The 18,670-nt window shown below is 43.2% G+C and overlaps 1 protein-coding gene across 12 annotated transcripts in view; it reads right to left on the reverse strand.

Moving 5' to 3' along the window:
* LOC128437050 (nuclear factor 1 X-type) overlaps positions 1-18,670 on the reverse strand; it is a 108,699-nt gene that overhangs the window by 16,494 nt on the left and 73,535 nt on the right. For 7 of the 12 annotated variants that reach the window (XM_053419040.1, XM_053419045.1, XM_053419042.1 and 4 more), the window contains 6 exons: positions 6,163-6,225; positions 5,781-5,855; positions 5,445-5,586; positions 4,909-4,944; positions 4,416-4,540; positions 3,611-3,685 (listed from right to left, as the gene is read on the reverse strand). In XM_053419040.1, coding sequence (XP_053275015.1) covers positions 3,611-3,685; positions 4,416-4,540; positions 4,909-4,944; positions 5,445-5,586; positions 5,781-5,855; positions 6,163-6,225 — 516 coding nt within the window. The remainder of the gene's footprint in view (positions 1-3,610; positions 3,686-4,415; positions 4,541-4,908; positions 4,945-5,444; positions 5,587-5,780; positions 5,856-6,162; positions 6,226-18,670) is intronic. The other 5 variants (XM_053419046.1, XM_053419047.1, XM_053419039.1 and 2 more) reach the window with 3 other exon arrangements.

Here is an 18,670-nt window from a genome sequence, read left to right on the forward strand (position 1 = left end):
TTGAATCTGTTCTTTGTTTCAGAGCGAAAGCACATCTGTAGCTATTATAAACTCTAATGTGCCACTGTATGTTTTTTTCTGTCGCATCTCTGTTTCTTCATTCCTCTCTTCTCTTTAAGGTGCCAACTCCAGTCTCTGTCTCTGTCTATGAGCATGGCCACCATACAGCCACAGTCAGCTAATTGTGGTTGGGCTTCAGTGAAGCTCACGGGCTGGCTGCATGAGAAGAAGGCTTCATTCAGAAATAGCACACTGTACAGTATGAACACGGCAGCTGTTGAGTGCGAAAGACAAGCAGACGGACGGAGAGAGCAGACAGAGGGAGAGAGAGAGAGTGAGAGAAGGAGGCGAGAAGAACGTGGGAGACATGAAAATATGCGAGGGAGCGAGAGAGCAAAGCAGAACCTGTGAAAAATGCAGTAGTGTCTTGCTTTTCAGTGCGTTGCTCTGACGACAAGTATGAAATTGGAATGTCATAAGATGTTAAATATGGTTATTATCTTTCGCTCGCACACACTCACGCACACGATGTCTAAACACACTCGTAAGCAAAAGCACATGTTCCATCACCAAAAAAACGAAAGGCCCATAGCACCACACCACTGATGAAACAACACACACGTTTCTTCCTCAGCAAGTTTTCTTCTAATCTTCCTGAGTGAGTAATGTGATAATGCTTTGATTTTGTAACTTTTTTTAGACTGTTGTTTTGCAGTCTATTTCTGTGGCCCCTCCGCATCAAAAAAGGCATTAAATACGATTCCTCCTCAGTTCTCCAGCTGGAGACGTGTGAAAGTCTATGGGAGTGTGGGGGCGTGTAAAACCATCCCTCCCTGTGTGAAAGAGTTAAGTCTCAAGCAGGTGGGAGTGAAAATGTGTGAACCATTTATGTCTTTAGCAGACATATATTTCTTTTTTTTTCTTCCTCCCCCCGCTTTAGCGGGAGTCTGGGGGCGTATTGTACTGTCAGACAAATTCCAAGCATGAACACAACCCCGATCCTACTTCTGACACCAATCGTTAGCAGTGATTGCTATGACACTGTCACTGGAAATAAGAGCAGTCTACAGAGACCTAAACAAGGAAAGGCACCTAAAGGGGAGAGCTGAGGAAGATCTAGAATTAGAAGAAATCAGAACCATATATATGAAGGAGTTATGGAGTTGAAGAGGTGCTTATGTGCTTTTCATTTGGAAGTTAACCTAAAAAAGACAGGTATAAAAATCTGAGCCAGAAAACACAGAAGATCAGATGAAGACTGACAACAGAATACACTGAGGTAACATTAAGGGACATTTTTCAGAAAGTCTGTAATGGTCTGATCTGGTTTATGTGTGAGAGTATGTGTATGTCATTGCCTTTGTGTATGTGTGTGTGTGTGTGTGTGTGTGTGTGTGTGTGTGTGTGTGTGTGTGTGTGTGTGTGTGTGTGTGTGTGTGTGCCACAAATGCACTGTTTCCTCTCCTGGCAAACCCTCAGTATTTCACTGGCAACCAATCAAGCGCTCCCATGATGACCCTTCTGTCTCTTTGCACTAACAGGCCTGCCACCAGATGCGCCTCTGAAGCACACACAGAGGCAGAGACACACACACACACACACACACACACACACACACTTGGAAAAGACAGGAGATAGTGGCTTAAACAAGTGAAGCAAAGTCAGGGATTTCTCCTCTCCAGTGATTTAAAGCACATATGTACATCCAGCCGTGTTCCTCCAGGGGCCTGTAACATTTAACTCAAAGCACCAAACAAGGCCCCCACAACCACCATAAGTCTCTGGTGTCTCAGAAAAAATTTCACAATCATCGGAACTAATATGAAATCATGGTTGTTTTGTTTGCCTCCACTAACCTCCCCCCACCCCTCTTCTAGGCCCTGTGGAGCAGATGTCTCCAGCATCCTCACGGATCCCAAGGCTGCATACACACGGAAACACCATCTGGGACCATGCTTCAGCTGTGCCTGTGTGTCTGTGTGTCTGTGTGTGTGTTTGTGTGTGATATGTGTATAGAAATCTATTATGAGTGTATCTGAATGTAACCGTGTTTGTGTGATGTATATGTATGAATGCATCTTCATAAGTGTCTGTTTGTGTGTGTGTGTGTGTGTGTGTGTGTGTGTGTGTGTGTGTGTGTGTGTGTGTGTGTGTGTGTGTGCGCTCCCGCTTGTTTGCGTACCCCCAACCTGGACAGGAATTCCCAGGTGAGCTTTGCCTGTGGCAGGTGGGATCTTTTGGAAATTGGATACACATCGTACCAAAAATAACACATTCTGTACTCGCTTCATCTTTGCTCTCCCGTTCCCATCAGTGTCTCCTTTATGCCTTGGTTTCTCAAGTGTGAAATACGTTTTGTTCTAGCTACTGTTTAAAATTATTTCTAAACCCACATGAAATAAAAAAAAAAAACAGGCTGATAATTGCAGAACGTTTTGGCTTCCTAATTTTTCACTTGGGTTCTGTAAATTAATTGGTAGAGGGTCCAGATTTGCATGCTATTCTACACCTCCATTTGCCAAACTCATTAGGAGGTGTACAAGGCTATGTGCTGCACTTTGGAGAGTAAGAGGGTAGTACACATACACAGAGAGGGAGAGCGAGAGACAGAAACAAGATGGGAGGCGAGGCTCTCTGGAGCGCTAAGGCGTGTAGCATCCTCTGTTGAGGCTCTGATGAGCAGCCTCTTAATTACATTTACAGCTAAGTGGAGCAGGAGCAGGAGAGCAGCCGCTGAGTTTCCAGTGAGAGTAGACTGGGGCAAGACCTAACCAGGGCTTTTGGCTCCCTCAGTTCACATTCTGACAAACCTTCACTCTCATTAGCTATCACCATGTAAGTCCTCTCCTCTCTACCCTCCCATCCACTTCCCAGCATTCTGCTTCTCTCTCCTCCCTCTATCCTTTGACATGTTTTCTTCCTCCCCAGGGTCCTTCCTGCTGTACACATTTTCAATTAGACAGAAGGGAGACAGGGATGGAGGGTTGAAGCTAGAGCTAGGGAGCAGGAGGAAGGGTTTTACACCTCTGATCCAGACGGTAAGCGTCTTAATGGGGATTTGAAGCAAGGGAGGGATGGAGCGAAGGAGGGATTGCGGCAAGGCAGGCACCTGAACACCTGCAGGGGTGGGGAGCAGGATAAGCATGTGTGTTTCAATGTGTGAACGTCTACATATGAGTTGGGGGAGTTGGAGGTTTGCGAGTCGCTGTGTGTGTGGTGGGGTGTCTGTGTAAGTACTGTATATTTGCATGTGTCTCATCTGTTGGGAGGACTGACTTCATCTTGTTAGCAACTTGTAGCCTTATGTTTCAAACAGAAAGTAGTAAAGCTTGAAATGAATAATCATAGACAACCCTGCTGCTGTATTTCACAAGAAATATAATTACTGTTAACAAAACTTTAACCAGCAGCAAGTGTAGTCCCATTTCTGTGTACGGTATCTTAGTCTTTACCACAGACATTCATACAACTCACTTTCAAACACAAGCACCTACAGTATGTATAATGTATATGTATAAGTATTATATATACATAAATCAGTATATATACACACATACACAGAGGAATGATTGAGCTACATGTATATGAGTGTAATCAATGTTGTTCTAACCATGGTAAGGAAACTGCACGCCATCGTTTTCATGTTTTATCTTCCTCTCCTGCACACTCGCCAAATGGTGCTGCACTGAAAGTGGAGAAGGGTATTGTTAACAATGAGAGAGAGACAGAGAGAGAGAGAAATAGAGGGATTGGGAGAGAGAGGGAAAGGGAGAAAGAGTGAACATTTCTGTATGATGGGGGGTATAAATCGCAGATGATTGACACAGAATCCGGAAAAATTCTAAGGGTGACTGTGGCTTTAATAGTGAGGGTAAGGAAACATTAAGCCTTGGGATTTGGGAAGTGAAGTGAACAAGAGAGAGGGTTTCTTGGGGGGGAAATAGTGGCTTTTTTGGGGAAATAAATAAAATAGAAAGAAGAGTATAATGTCTAAAGTGGAATCACAGAAGTAGAGGTTACTGCCAAAACAAGGGAACTACTAACACTAAAGATGCCAATTCACTCTTGATTCAGATAGAATTTAGCACAATCTATCAGTGCTTTAATCAAGTTTGTGGGCTAATAGGGATGAAAACATTCTCAATTTAAACCATGATGTTTCCTTAAAACTTTGAATTTTGCAAATAACCCAAATGTAAGAGTGATGTGTAATGTGTAATGTGTATCCAAGTCTCCTTTGTTTTGGCAGGTATCCTTAAGTCTTTGTCAGAACGAGACAAATCTGATCAGGTAGAGTGTGGAGAAGAGACAAGTCAGATGGAAGCATCATTGTTGACCTTGTGAAAAGGCTTAATGATACTTTCTTAGTGGGTGACAGGTGTGGGGTGGGATATTGGGGGGGGTTGGGATGTTACCTGCATCCATGTCATTTGGCCACGCGCTGGACTGGGATGAGCTAGCGGCAGGTGAGCGTCCAGGGTAGAAAACATCATCTGTGGGGCTCTCCAGCTCACTGTCATCTAATGACTTCCTCTTGGAGCTGAGGGCATGGGGAGGGAAGAGGGGGGAGGCGGAGACAAGATAAACAAAATATACAAAACGGATCAAGGAAACAATACTCTGCAAACATAATAACTAGATGGTAATCACATTAACATGCGTTTGACATTTTTAAACGGCTTCAACTTTTGCATCTTAGTGAAAACTTAAATTCAATTACAAGGCCTTGGAGTGAAATTGACATAAAGGATAATAAATTTGATAAGGAGGAATGAAAAAGGAGGAAACAGAAAGAAAAGTTAAAAGGTACAGCGAAACAGTAAGACTGTGTGTCTGTGTGTGTGTGTCATGGTGTTTTTCTGTGCACGTGTCTCATTTGTTTGTGTCTTTGTAGGTGTTGATAACTACCTCCGTGGAAGGTTTGCGTACAACTCCACATCAGACCTATAATGACCAAAGCATTTGATCGAGGTAAGAGGAAAGAAAGAGACAAGTTAAGAAAGACACAAAAGAGGAAAAAGGCAGAAATTGCTATCACACATCACATGAAAAGGAGAACAGCTAACAAGGAGAGAGACGCACACATCTATACAGTAAAGAGATTCAGGAGAGATTCCAAGAGTGGAAATAGGCTACAGTACTAAACATCTTTCACAGCAAGAAACCTCAATGAAATGGCGTACTAGTTGCCAGTAAAGTCATTCCTGCAAGAAGAAGCGATATACCGTTGGCAGATATTAATGTGACATCACACTTCCCTCTAGTCTGCCATTGGCATCGTAGCAAACCACGTGCCAGAGTAGCAATTCTAAAGCCACATGCTGGCTTCGCCCACTGGGGACTCTTCTAATGGCAAACAGCTGGACTTGTAAAACGATCACTGGTGTTTCCTGAGCAGTATACACCAGTAAGTTATTGTTTGTAGGTATGAAATTAGAGCTCACAGTGTGTACCTGGTGGAGGGAGGGGAGGTTAGGGAACGACGCCCCAGAGCCAGAGCTGCCCCAGAGTTGATGTTGTAGTAGCTGGGGCTGCTGTCCAGGTCAGCCAGTGAGAAGTTAGGACCCGACGCTGTGGCTACAGGAGCTAACAGGGAGAACAATTAAAGAAAGTGGATGAGTTGATATAATTACAGCAGATATATTCCAGGCACTTATATTGGATACACTGGATACCACTGTGCACCGTCGCTAAACATCAAATCAAAATAGAGCCGGACGGTCGTTGTTTTGTTCAAATCAGGAAACTTCCTACTGCTCTGTGTGCTGTGTTTTACTTACTCTGTGACACTCTGACCAGCTCAGCCACATTCCACACCCCTGAGGTGACGAAGCAGTCCTGGAAACTCAGGTGCCCTGTACAGACATGGATGTGATCAGGACACACAGAAGCTTCAGAGGGAGAACAAAGACCACAACATAACAAATTCATGGAATTGTGGTTTGAAAAAAATTTAAGAAATCCTAAAAAAAACCAAAGGCCTATGAGAGGCTGACCATCTGCAACTATATTTGTGGATCAACCTCTGTGTGAGTGTGTTTGCTAATTGGAGCCATAATTGGAATATGTTAAGACTGATAAGTATGATGAAATCAATTGTGTGTGTGTGTGTGTGTGTGTGTGTGTGTGTGTGTGTGTGCGTGCGTGTGTGTGTGCTCCTACCATTGGGCGGTGGTTTAATGTCTGTGTCCCCCTGTTGGCTAGAGCTGTCTGATTGTCCGGAGTCTGCACAGAAACAGAAACAGGGAGGAGGGAGTGGAGAAAGACAAATTGTTAGGATCTGCTTCGATTGCTAAAAAAAGTAATGAAAAACATACTGTTAAGTGTAAGTCTTGATGAATCACAGCTATGTATCCATGCTGCCAGGACTGTGATATTTGAGGTGTGAAAAGAAATAAGAGGAACTTGCAGCATGTGCTTGGTTATGGTATACATCTTGTACCCGCACGCGTGTGCGAGTGTGAATTTAAATATTTTTGCGTGGCAGTCTTATGTGTTTTTCTCTTATCTCCCTCTGTCCCTCCTGACTTAAGGTGCGATGATTTACAGTGAGCTGTTATGCTATTTAGTATCTAACCACGCAATCATATCCCTCAACCTAATCCCATTTAATACCTTCTTGCTGGTAGGGATTTAGTCTGCGTAAACAGAACACCTTACACACACAAACACACACACTTTCTCTCAATCGGTTTTTCCTCTCTCTAATTGTCATTTCATACTTTAACACATGTTATAATCCTTTGTTGGACACACCCACATTAATGCATAAACAAACACACACACACACACAAACACACACATACAGAGAGAGAAGCACACACACTAAATCTTAAAGTTGATTCAAAACTCTTCTTCCTATTTGGATCAAGTGCAATCACATTCACAGACAAACACTTGTGCACAAACACACACACACACACACACACACACACACACACACACACACACACACACACACACACACACACACACACACACACACACACACACACACACACACACACACACACACACACACACACACACACACACACACACACACACACACACACACACACCTATTATGACTGGTCTACAGAAGCACTGGGGCTTCACTCACAAGAGCAGACTCAAACTTGCCAAGTCTTGGCAGCAAAGGGCCACAATTAGACCTGGAGAAGCTACAGGCAGAAAGAGGAGGCTGCAGGATGAGGTTTTGTAACATGAGTCCTGAGAAGAGTCGGGGTGCATTCTTGTCCAGGTCGTGAAGAAAATGTGTCAGATGAGGCCGTGCATATATGTTTATGAATTCGTAACACATGCTTGTCAGCTGTCCACATTTCCTCAACCTGTATGACCACATGTATGAGTTGGCGAATGAGCCTGTGCTCCATTTCCAGGGCTGGTGTATGGTGTGGGAGCTAATGCTATTGGCCAACTATTCAGGCCTTGCTAGGCTGCAGCTAGCTAGCTATCTAGCTAAAGGAGGTGTTTATCTGCAGGCTGTAGGTGATAACAGAGCACACAGACTCCTGCCAGCAGCACTTGCCTTGCAGCCACACTAAGCCACAGATTACTGAGCAGAAACAATAACAGACCTGTCTCTCTGCCTACGAAGCACTGCTTATCCACAGAGAGAAGAGCAAGACAGACCAGAGCGAGAATCAGAGAAAGAAAGAGAACAGAAATGAAAGAGAGTTTATTTTCCCCTTCTCTTCGCATGCAGAATCTCTCACACTTCTCTGTCTCTCACTGGCTGGGTGTAATCCTGGCAGCCATCTTAGAGCTTGGCAGCCATCTTAGCATTGGCGGTAGCGCCACATTCCAGCTAACTGACGGCACTCACTCCAAACATACGAGGCTGTGCCCCCGCCGTGCACGCACCCAGACACATTCAAACACACACACATACACACACACACACACACACACAAATGTGTGTACACACACTAAGGTACACACACTCAGAGTAAACATATATGATGGCCAATGAAAGCTGTTGAGAAAACAACCTGACTTCAATGAACTTTTTACTGGCGTGCAGTATTTCACCACAGGGCTCTACTATATTGTAAACACTATATTTCCCACACCATAGTATGCACTGGTTGGATACACAGCCACCTTACTGTATGTGCAGTATGCTCGAGAGATATGTATCTCATAGTGTTAGAGTGCGAGATGCAGAGGATGATTTGCTGCCACAAAGCTTCGCAAAACTTCGAGAGAGCGTAAGTTGACAGATGGAGGTTCAAGATACAAGATTCTACAGTTCTTTAGCAAAGCCTGCTTCCTACTTTGATAAAATGTGCATGCACACACACATCCACAATAAGGTGGAAGAACTTGCAGCACTTGAAGTTCAGTTAATAGTCCTGAATGTTTTTTTTCGTGTTCACTTGATTAATACAGTCTCTCTTTATGTTCAGCCTTAGATACATATACAGAAACGAATAGAGCTTTCATTCTTCACTCAATTCCATCAGTATTTTTGCACGTCTCTTTGAAAGCTAAAGCATATGGATGAATCTGACTAAATGTAGCTGTTTCAAAGAAAAATCGTGGGGGCAGTGTAACCAATAGGGTGAAGATCATACGGCAAGACACAACATAGTTGTTTTCCTGGATAGACAATTGCTTATAGTGATCACGTTTGTCCAGGCTCAAATTCATCACTGTAAGCAGTCGATTACTATAACCATTTTTAGAGCTTTTGTATGATAGTCCCAGATCTTGAGGGAAAGGTAACAGCACACATGCACACAAACACACACTGACTCCGCTGCTCACTTCTCATTCTCTTTCTCTCTCCCCTGCTGACACAGACAGCCAGACACACATACAAACAATGTGATCAGACACATGTGTAAAGTCCGAAAGGGTAATAAAAACATAATTTGCAAACATTGACAATGTATGGAGAGCTCAAGGAGATGGGGGCCCTCAGTTTGGCTCGATGCGCTCTACCTCGAGAGATGGAGCTATGCATGGCTCCCTGGGTGTCTGCACTGGGGCTGGTGCTACACCCCTAATAATTTCTAGGGGTGACTACAAATAATGTGTTTATTTAGCTCTTGAAGTAATTGAGATGACCTGGCTAGATACTGAAGCTCTCAATGGTTCTGCTTCTACTTTTATGAGATCAGGCACCTTGGCCAACCAACACTTACAACACAACACTACATCACTCATTGGAAATCAGTGCCACTGTTGAGTTCAACAGTGCATCATACAGTTTGGTAGAGACTGGAATACAGTGGGTGGGGAGGTAAGACAGCAGGTCTGGTTGCTGATTATCGCCGCTTTGCCAGCTGCAGCCTACAACAGCAGAACCCCCCCTCCAGCCTCCTAACCCCACATGCAGCGCCTTATCTTCCCACCGCAGCCCCCCAAAGCCCTCCCTTCAGCAACCCCAATCATAGTCCTGCAGCCCCCCCTCCAGATGCCCCTCCACCTCCACCGCCAGCAACCTCATTTCTAACCTCAAACATATAGCCACCCTCCAGCCAGTGAATTAAAAGCAACTACATACATGAGAAAACGAGTGTGGCCTGGTGATATATCAAGAAGCAAATGTACAACAACTGTTGGAGGTATGATCATTTGTTTGATATCCAACTATGTTTGACAAATGTCGCAAATAAAACTGAATAATCACTGTAACCAGCACATATAAGACACTGGATGACCAAAATTGACTGTAAATGGTTCTGTGCATGAGTCACTCTTAATGTTCAATGTGTACAAGGGACTCTCAAGTAAAACAATAACAAAATACCTAGTTTGATGACGTCGTGAAGCAGCATAGGGTTATGGGAGTTGTTGTCTTCACAACAGGATATGGAAATATACCTGAAGCGACTCGGGTGCAGACTCAAGGATGAGGTAATGTATGTAATAGTGGACGGAAAAAATAGTAGATTGGCTGGCCGTGTTTTTCCTTTATTCCTAGTTTGCCTTGACAATTTGAGCAGAGACAGCTGAGCGGATGGCTGCAATTAAAATGCACTCAAAATGAAATGTTTCGTTACCTTGAACAAAATTGGAAAATTGGGATTGTTGGAAAAGACTGGATAATGTAAGTGCAAGTCAACAAAATGGTCTTGTCGCTTTTAAACACTTTAATGAATAATTGCTACATGTTATTTCTTTAATTCAATAACAACAGAGACAGCTCAATGTTTGCCAATACATTAGTCTTTTAGTACTCTGTAAATTGAAACTTCAAGGATTTTGTGGTAAGTTTGTGCTGAGAGACTGCTTTCAAACTTCCATGGCTCTTTGTGGCTGCAGATTAACGATGGTGGCCATCGCTGGTTGCAGAAGTTCCCTACAGGCTCCATGGCAAATCTCACGACCCCACCACAATCAACATAACCCCAGTCATCATGGCCTTGACATACAGAACTGTAGCCCCCCCCACAATGTGGTTTCTCTCTTCCTTTCACAATCATTTATACATACAGCACATATTTTTTGTGGCTTTCCTCTGCATCAATTCCATCTATGCTTCTCCTTATCATTTTTTTTTTTATGTGACCATTTAATCTGGTCTTTTGGTAATGACTGCACGCCCATTCTAAACCTACACAACCTATCATTATCAAGCTCCACCTCATCTTCTTCCATTTATTCCTTGCATGACTCTCCTCTTTTCTCTGCAATCACCTTTAGCACTGTTGGTTTCTAGGGTCAGATAAGACAAACTGATCTGTTACACTGTCCTTCAAAGCAACTCACCCTTCATCAGTCATTTACAATTACAAACATGGGATAAAACCAAAGTCAAGGTCAACACAGAAAGTAGTGAACTCTGCAGTGCATCAACAGTTCTGGTCATCTGTGAGTCTTTACAGTATGTGCATGCACACCCCTAACATCATCAACATAAAAAACAAGAAGTCAGCTAATGTACTCTGTAGCCACATCAAACCAGTGTTTGTCCATATGTGCCCGCACGCACGTGTTTAACTACATGTATGCGCACAGACTGTTGGTTCACATATTCCCCCTCTTGTTGGAACAAATGTCAACTCAACTCTCCCCCTCCTTCTCCTCGATCCCCTCTCCTCTCTTCTCCTCCCCAAAACACAGGATAACGTGGTACAGCCTCCCAATTGGGTTTCGCTTAAGAGGTTTATCGGTATGTTGCTAAACATTCTGACCTTTTTTTAATCCTTAATGCGCTTAAAATGTTCCAAACCCTCCTAATCCCCCTGGCTATCCCACACAGATGTTCACTCAGTTCTTTTATTGGACGTTATTTTATAATTTTTTTCCCCTTTTTATTTATGTATATTTTTTCATTTATTAATTATTTAATTCTGTGTCATACAAGGGTATATTTCTGTTTCAGTGTTAAGAAGTATTTATCCTCGCGACTGTTTGGTGTATGTGTGTGTGCAGTAATGATTCTATGTTAACCACATCCACATAAGTGTAAATGTGACCTTTTCAAATGCTTATTCCGTTCAAAATAAAAACTTATGAGTTTTTTGTTATCTTAAAGAGTAATTAAAAAAAGAAAACAGTACATCAAATAAAAAAAAATGATATGATGAAATTATGCCTTATGTGTGTGACATGTGCACTGCTTGCATGTACAAATCTGTATGCACAAGCATTTGTACGTACAAATGAATGTATGTATGCATGTACAGTATGTATGAATGTGTGTCAGTGTGTATTTGTGCTTGTATCCCTGTATCACTGTGCCAGGCAGGCAGGCTGTGTGGCGAGGTGGCAGAGATGGGCTCTGTATGAGTGTGTGTGTGTGTGTGTGTTTGTGTGAGAGAGAGTGTGTGTGGAGCAGGTGTGCCTGGCCGCCCTGCGCAGCTTGCTGCCCATCTGTGCTCCCGTCTGTGTGCCGCCTGCGCCTACGCTCTGCCAACAGCTCTGCACCACAGCAAGAAGACCCAGGAGAGAGGGAGGCTGAGAGACGAGGGGAGGATGGAAAGAAAGGGAGAGATGGAGAGGAGGAGGAGGAGAAGATAGGAGGGAGGTGGAAGGAAGGAGGGAGGAGCACAGAGTGAAGGAGGAGGGGGATTACAAGGCTGGGAGCATGGAGGATAGAAAAGGAAGCAAAGTAAAGTGGGAGAGGGAAAGGGAGGAGGTTATGGGTCCAGAGGGTATGCATGAACTTGCAGGGAATGAGTGTAGTGGGCGATAGTAGTGGGAGTGGGGGGGATGACTGGCTGGATGCCCATACATAATTCCCCTCCTCCTTTATCCCCCTCACTCCTTCCCATTGTCCCTCCCTGTCTCCATTCATGCTCTTACCCCCCCACCATCACCTCTTGGCTCCATCACTGCAGATTACTATGGACCTGTGTGACACAGCTACACAGTATTTTAGAATTTTCTCCATCTCTGGGTTGGGTTCTATGAGCCTCCTAAAAATTTGTCCCTGAGTCTTTCTTGAGACATGTTTTATCCAAAGTTGTTGGCTTTGTAAAGTCACTGGGGTATTTCCAAGCTGTTACAATAAAAGCTGGCTAAATAGGCTGTAGGCTCAGAGGTAGTATCCCCAAACGGGGTAGATTATATCAAATTAGTCAACCCAAAGGTGTATAAAAATCAATTTTGGGAAATTCCAAGTGTGAGAGCATGAAAACCCAAGGGCTGAATGTCCACCATACTTGCAGACTCCTTGGCTTAGTTCGTGTGTTCCTTGAAACTGCTGAAGCAAACCCACATTTCATCCAGTCTACAAGGGGCCTCAGGAGGACTTTCTGCAAACTTCCCATCAGTCATCTTGGGGTGCAGTCTTAACCACACTTCACTGATTTAATTACTGTTACTTGTAAATAACATCCTGATATAGAAATCTATAGAACTGCAGGAAATAAAGGTAATCAAAAGCTTTTCTTCTTGTAGTCCTTAATCGAAGTGCCAAGCAAAATTGCTGAAAAATGACAACAATTGCTGATATATGATGATCAGAAGAATGTGTGTCATATTGGAAAAAAACTTGTGCCCAACTGAGCACTCATATACGCATACTGGTCTTAAAATGAGGTGTGGTCATTGAGTGAACATTGCTATTTGATGTATTGGCACTTTTGTCCAACTTGTAAGATGTCAGTGTGCAGTATCTTATTGTTATTATTGTTATATATTATTATATTAACAATGTTTTTTGCTCTGCTTGTTGCACACACACAGATGGTATGCTCCACACTTTCCTCTGCAGAAAAGCCTTCTTTTTTACTACCCTTATAATAGCAACCCACCAAAGTGCAAGCACACCTGGCTTGTAAAGGAAATGTGAGATGGAACTCTGATTGGTTTATTGCATGTTACACCCAAAACACACCCATGATTAATTAAAAGACTAAGGGTAACCCTTTTGAACCAGCCTGGCATGGTGCCCTTTTCCACTGTTAAACTAACAAAAGTGAACATAGACTGCTGAAATGTACTTGTGCTAGACCATGCGTTTAGATCGTTAAAATCTAGCCCTTGGATTCAGCCAAGTTATACCAATTACCCAAATTTTAAGTCATTCTTTACTCTGTGCTGTATTATGGCAAATAAAAAGAAATTCCGATTTTTGTGTTGAAAGAGCTCAAAGTGAAAGGATATATTCTGTACATCAAGACGGAACTCGACCCGTGGCATTTAAACTGAGCCAAATGCCAAAAGCTTAGGGGTGTAAAATAACTTCCCATGAGATTGTGACCTGGAGTACAGGATGTGTAAACTTACCATTATATGTATGAATGAAAATATAAAACTCTCTGCAGTTGCAACACTGATATAATCCGATTCATAGTTCTTATCATAGTTTAATTTTGATTTACAAATGTGATAATGAGTCTGAAAATGAGTCTGGAAACAATGTATTTGCTACTTTAAAAACCTTAGTGGTCCATGCTCTGGGTTTTCTCTGTTTGGTGGTAATATATGTAAAAACCTTGAGTGTATCCGGGACGAAAAACAAACCTAGAATTAATTCAATACCCCTAAGCAAAACATAAACAAGATCCTACGTTGTTATACATGTTCTTATTTCCTTTAAAACATATGGAGCTTTTCCAACAATAAACCCTGGCAAAACGAGTGTTCCATTTGGTTACTGTGATCATTGTTATGCAGTGCGGTCACAGAGGCTTCCAACACAACTCGGTTCCATAATTATTATGGATAGTCAAGTGTAAATGGGATTCTGTGCTTTGGAGTCACGCTTACAAGATTTGCTTTTGGACAGCAGCTCAAAAAAGTCCAGAAGGACGGCAAGGGCTCAAGGAGCGAGAATCCTACTTAATCAGACAAGACGTACATAGTCTCAAACCAAACACACACACAAACATACGTCTACAATTGTTTTCTCTGAGCAAACACGTGGCAGTGAGAGAAGGACAAATGGTTTCGATAAAGTGTCACTGAATTAGTTGATTATATTTATATATGTACACACTTAAATATGAGTAGAAGAATTGTCTTATATTGTGCACTTATACATAATGACATTTTTTTTACCTTTTGTAAATGTTGATAAATCTGATTAACTGCATGGATTTGAGTATTATGCCTGCATGCACATTTTAGCTGCTTTATTAGCAGAGGCACTAACTTGAGTTGTGTGTATGTGTGTGTGTGTGTGTGTGTGTATGTGTGTCTGTGTGGCTGAGGGGGCCCCCAGCACGGTTCACGACCCAGCCTAACAGAGTGTGAACGTCCCCCCGCCGAGCTGATACTGATATAACTGTCCTGTAAGTGGTGTTGACACCAGCATTATTACCCTGTCAACCTCCATCTCTAGTCAGCTTAAAGGAGTCAACCGGGGCGGGGGCCCCAGCGTGTTAAGGACCAGTGTCTCTGCATAGCCCTGCTCCAGCCCAAATAAATACAGCTGCACAAAGGCCGGAAGGGGAAAGAGATGGGGAACACAGGGGAGTGAGGAGGAAGGAGGAAGAAGGGGGGAGCAATGAGGGGGGCTACTCTTATTCTATCCGCTACCAACGCCGCTTTCACAAGACACAAACAGACACACTTGCTTAAGGGGTTGCTGCAGTAGAGGGTTATCACCACAAGGTGGCATTTTCCTGGCACACAGAGAGCATGGTGAAATGCAAATAAAGCAACAAGGCCTTGGGCCAAGCGTCTCAGCTAGCTCAGACTTCACTCTCTAGACTGTAGAGAGAAGCAGGCCAGGAGCGTGGAGAAAGGCAGACAAAGAGATGAAAAGGGAGAGAGATGTGATGTGAATAAAATCAAAGTGAAATATGGAGCTGTGAATGTTATTGAGATGTGAGTAGGAGCTTATCCCTTCTGCAAGTCTGCCCTCAGATATCAGGATCCAGCACATAGTGTACACACCATTATGCTCCAAAGAAAGTGTTGCAAATCAAAATGCCTTACACTTTGCAACATCGGGAGCAGAGCGCTATTAAGACAAAGAGGCAGTTAGAGAGGCGCAAACGACAGAGTGCAAAGATATGAAAACTGAAACGGAATGTACATTTGCAAAAGAGAACAGTGCAGTCAGAAAATAAAGCATGGAGTGAAAACAGCAGTAAAATAAAAGAATGAGATAAAGTTGAAAAAACTAAGAACCACATGTAATTTGGGAAAAAGTATGAGGTACAGCACATTAGTGTGCCTTGTTCGGAGTTTAGATTTTCAGTATCTTTAACAGATACCCTTGAGCTGTACAAGACAGATCAAGGGTATACCAAGAACATTTTGAAGACAGAAAAAAGCTTGAGAGACTTGGAGTAAAGTCGTCCAGTTGCAGTTGGGGCTTAGGTTTGCAAATGTTGCAAAGAAAGTATAATACAGAACTGTGAAAGTGCGAAGCGAGGGGAAGGCCTGTGTCAAGACTTGGATTTCTCCTCCCTCGGTCCCTCTTCCTGCTGGCCCAGATACACACTGTGGGTCTTTGTGCTGAGGCTGTTACATACACTTCCTGTCTGGCCAGCAGTGGGGTTTTTTAAGGTAAGCCTCTTCCATGTTGGAGCGCTAAAACTGTCATTCTCTCCATTCTCTTTTTCTAACTTTAATTTTCTCTTTACTTGTATTTATCTATCTGGTTCCAACGTATCTTTACTTTTGCTTTCTGGCCACATATGTCCTGTCCTATTCCACCCTATTTAACATGATATTTTTCTGATAGTTCTATTTTACGGACTCTTACTCTGGTGCTTACTTTTGCTCACTTATCTCCCCAGCTCTCTTCATTTCTTTACAAGATATATAAAAGAAAGTAAATTACACTAATGAAAGTTAGTGCACTTGCACAGCCAAGGACACATTGATAAGAGCGAGAAAACATCCTCAACACAGACACATCCACACGCAAACACACCCACAAAGTGATACTGAGCAAGGTTGCCAACTCCTCCAAAAGCACCACTGAGATAACAGTGATAACAAACATTCTTCCTACAGCCAAGTCTTTTTCTCCCGAGGAACACTTCAATGAAAATTCTGTACAAATGTGCCACTTTATGAACATAACAATACCTCAATAAGTCAGTTGGGTGAATGTGCTGAACTGGAAAGCAAGAGACCCAATTACAGAGAAACTCGTAAGTTCTTTGCCCCTGAGAGCCGAGATGATTAAAGTACAGAGAGAATCCATCCATTTGAATGAATCTGAAAATAATGATTGTTCTGCTGGGAATGTAGAAAAGTCATTATCAAAATGTTTTTAGTTGGGAAAAAAACTTTGCGGTATAATATGATAAAATCATTTATCGAAAGTAATTTATCTTGGATCTGTGTCATTTTTGTTAAGTGTAAACATATAACGACTGTGTTTAAGTTTGTGGCTCTTGTGTTCATTGGGTTCCACAGTGACACAGGCAGGTATTTGCAGAGGGTTTTGGACGGTGTGGCTCCCTGCTGTGTTGTACACATACAGCACTCAGTGGGCTGGACACTGACACAATGTGTGTCTCACTGTGAAGTGCAGACAATCCAAGTGACTCAATCCTGTCAATCCGTGCCAAGAGGACAGAGGGAGGGTGGGAGGCAGAAAGTAAGAGGGCTGTGGGAGATGGGAGGGAGGGAATCAAAAGAAAAGGAGGAGCAGGGATGCTAGCAGGAGAAGAGGAAAGAAGCTGCTGGCAAGTAGAGGGGGACAGTAAAACAAATAAAGGCTGTGTATATTATATTGTATATATACATGGAACAAAACTCCAGGAGAGCAAGCTTGATCAAAGAGGCCATGCTGTCACATTGACAACCACACACACACACACACACACACAGAAAGGCACATGCCCAGAGAGGAGCGGAAGGACATGGAGCCTGCGCTGCCAAGTGGTGGTCACCTTTGACCCTTTGGCACTGTAGCAGGAGATGATGCCAGCCAGACGGCTCAACGCAGGAAATAGAGCAAACAGTGTGTTTGAACGCCCTTATGCCTGTGTGTACGTGAGTGTGTTTGAGTGTACACAGGGGTGTGGGTGAGCATTGGCCAATCATAGCCATGAAGTCAGATCGCATGAGCAAATGAAAGCAAAGTTTGTCGAGGTTAAGAAAGGTTTGTGTTGGATGCTGTGCGCAATAGAGAGAAGAGGAAGATATCTGGCTCAACCAAACAATATACTGTAAGAGATGAATGACTGTCATGTTGCTTGGTCATATTCATAGGCTTTCACATAAGCACATACACTCTCGAGGCCCTCTTTGTCCATTGTGTGGCCTCCTAAGGGCAGATGGAGAGAGTGCCACGAGGCGAAGGGTGAGGTCATGTGAGGGAGCTGGAGCCAGGCGCGATGGTCAGCCGCAAGTAAACCCAGTAGTCAGTATCACAAATGGGGATGGCCCTGCGAGGATGTGTCTGAGTGTCTTTGGAGTTGATTTTTGATGCAGCTGATGGCCACCAGCAAAATAATAGGGGTTAATTTCCAAACCTTGGATGCGTATTGAAAAAAAAGGAAAGAAACAGGTCTGTGAATGAACAGCTGGCAGGACCATTCACAGCAAAACATTCAACCAGGAAATGCCTCATTACTACATCACCCAAACACAGGTGTTGATGAAAACGCCATTAAACGTGGGGTAAGAATAAATAACAAATAGCCGATAACAAAATCATTCAGAGCGGGTGAGGGGAGAGTATTCATTCGCACATGTACAGCATATGCTGATGTGGAGTGGCGTCACACATGCTATGTGCATTGTTAAGGCCCTAAGGAAGTCCAGCGTCAAATTTGGTGTGATTTGGACATGTGTAGCTTCAGTAGCTGGGACACATCAATGTATGCGACACGTATGTGGCTTCATTTGCAGGGGTTCAATTACTGCAAGTCACTTTTACAGTTTCCAAAAGAGAAGCCGCATTATCACCGGCCAAACATCAACCCATTCCAAACAGGAATGTTTAAAAACGGAACTGCACTTGCCAGTAGAAATTAGATGAAAGAGAGGATTGCTAATTGAGGAGGGAATTAAAAGGGAACATACATAAAAAATACTTTAAAACTCTGCGGGAAAGACAATTAAAAAAACAATGCAAAAACAATGTCAAAGAGCTAATTCAACAAGCGGCGATGGTGGTAACCCTCACTGCTAGGATAGATCAGAACAGCTTGGACTCCGAACAAACAAGTGATGGCACCAACACACACAGGCAGATAAATCAATCAGGACGTAGATGTGCGGTAAAGCAGACCACCATCTGTCTTGCGGTATAGGAACTCACTGGGGAGCCACATCGCTGCCACATATGGTCAAT

This window comes from Pleuronectes platessa, chromosome 3 (genome assembly GCF_947347685.1).
Source record: "Pleuronectes platessa chromosome 3, fPlePla1.1, whole genome shotgun sequence".
NCBI lineage: Eukaryota > Metazoa > Chordata > Actinopteri > Pleuronectiformes > Pleuronectidae > Pleuronectes > Pleuronectes platessa.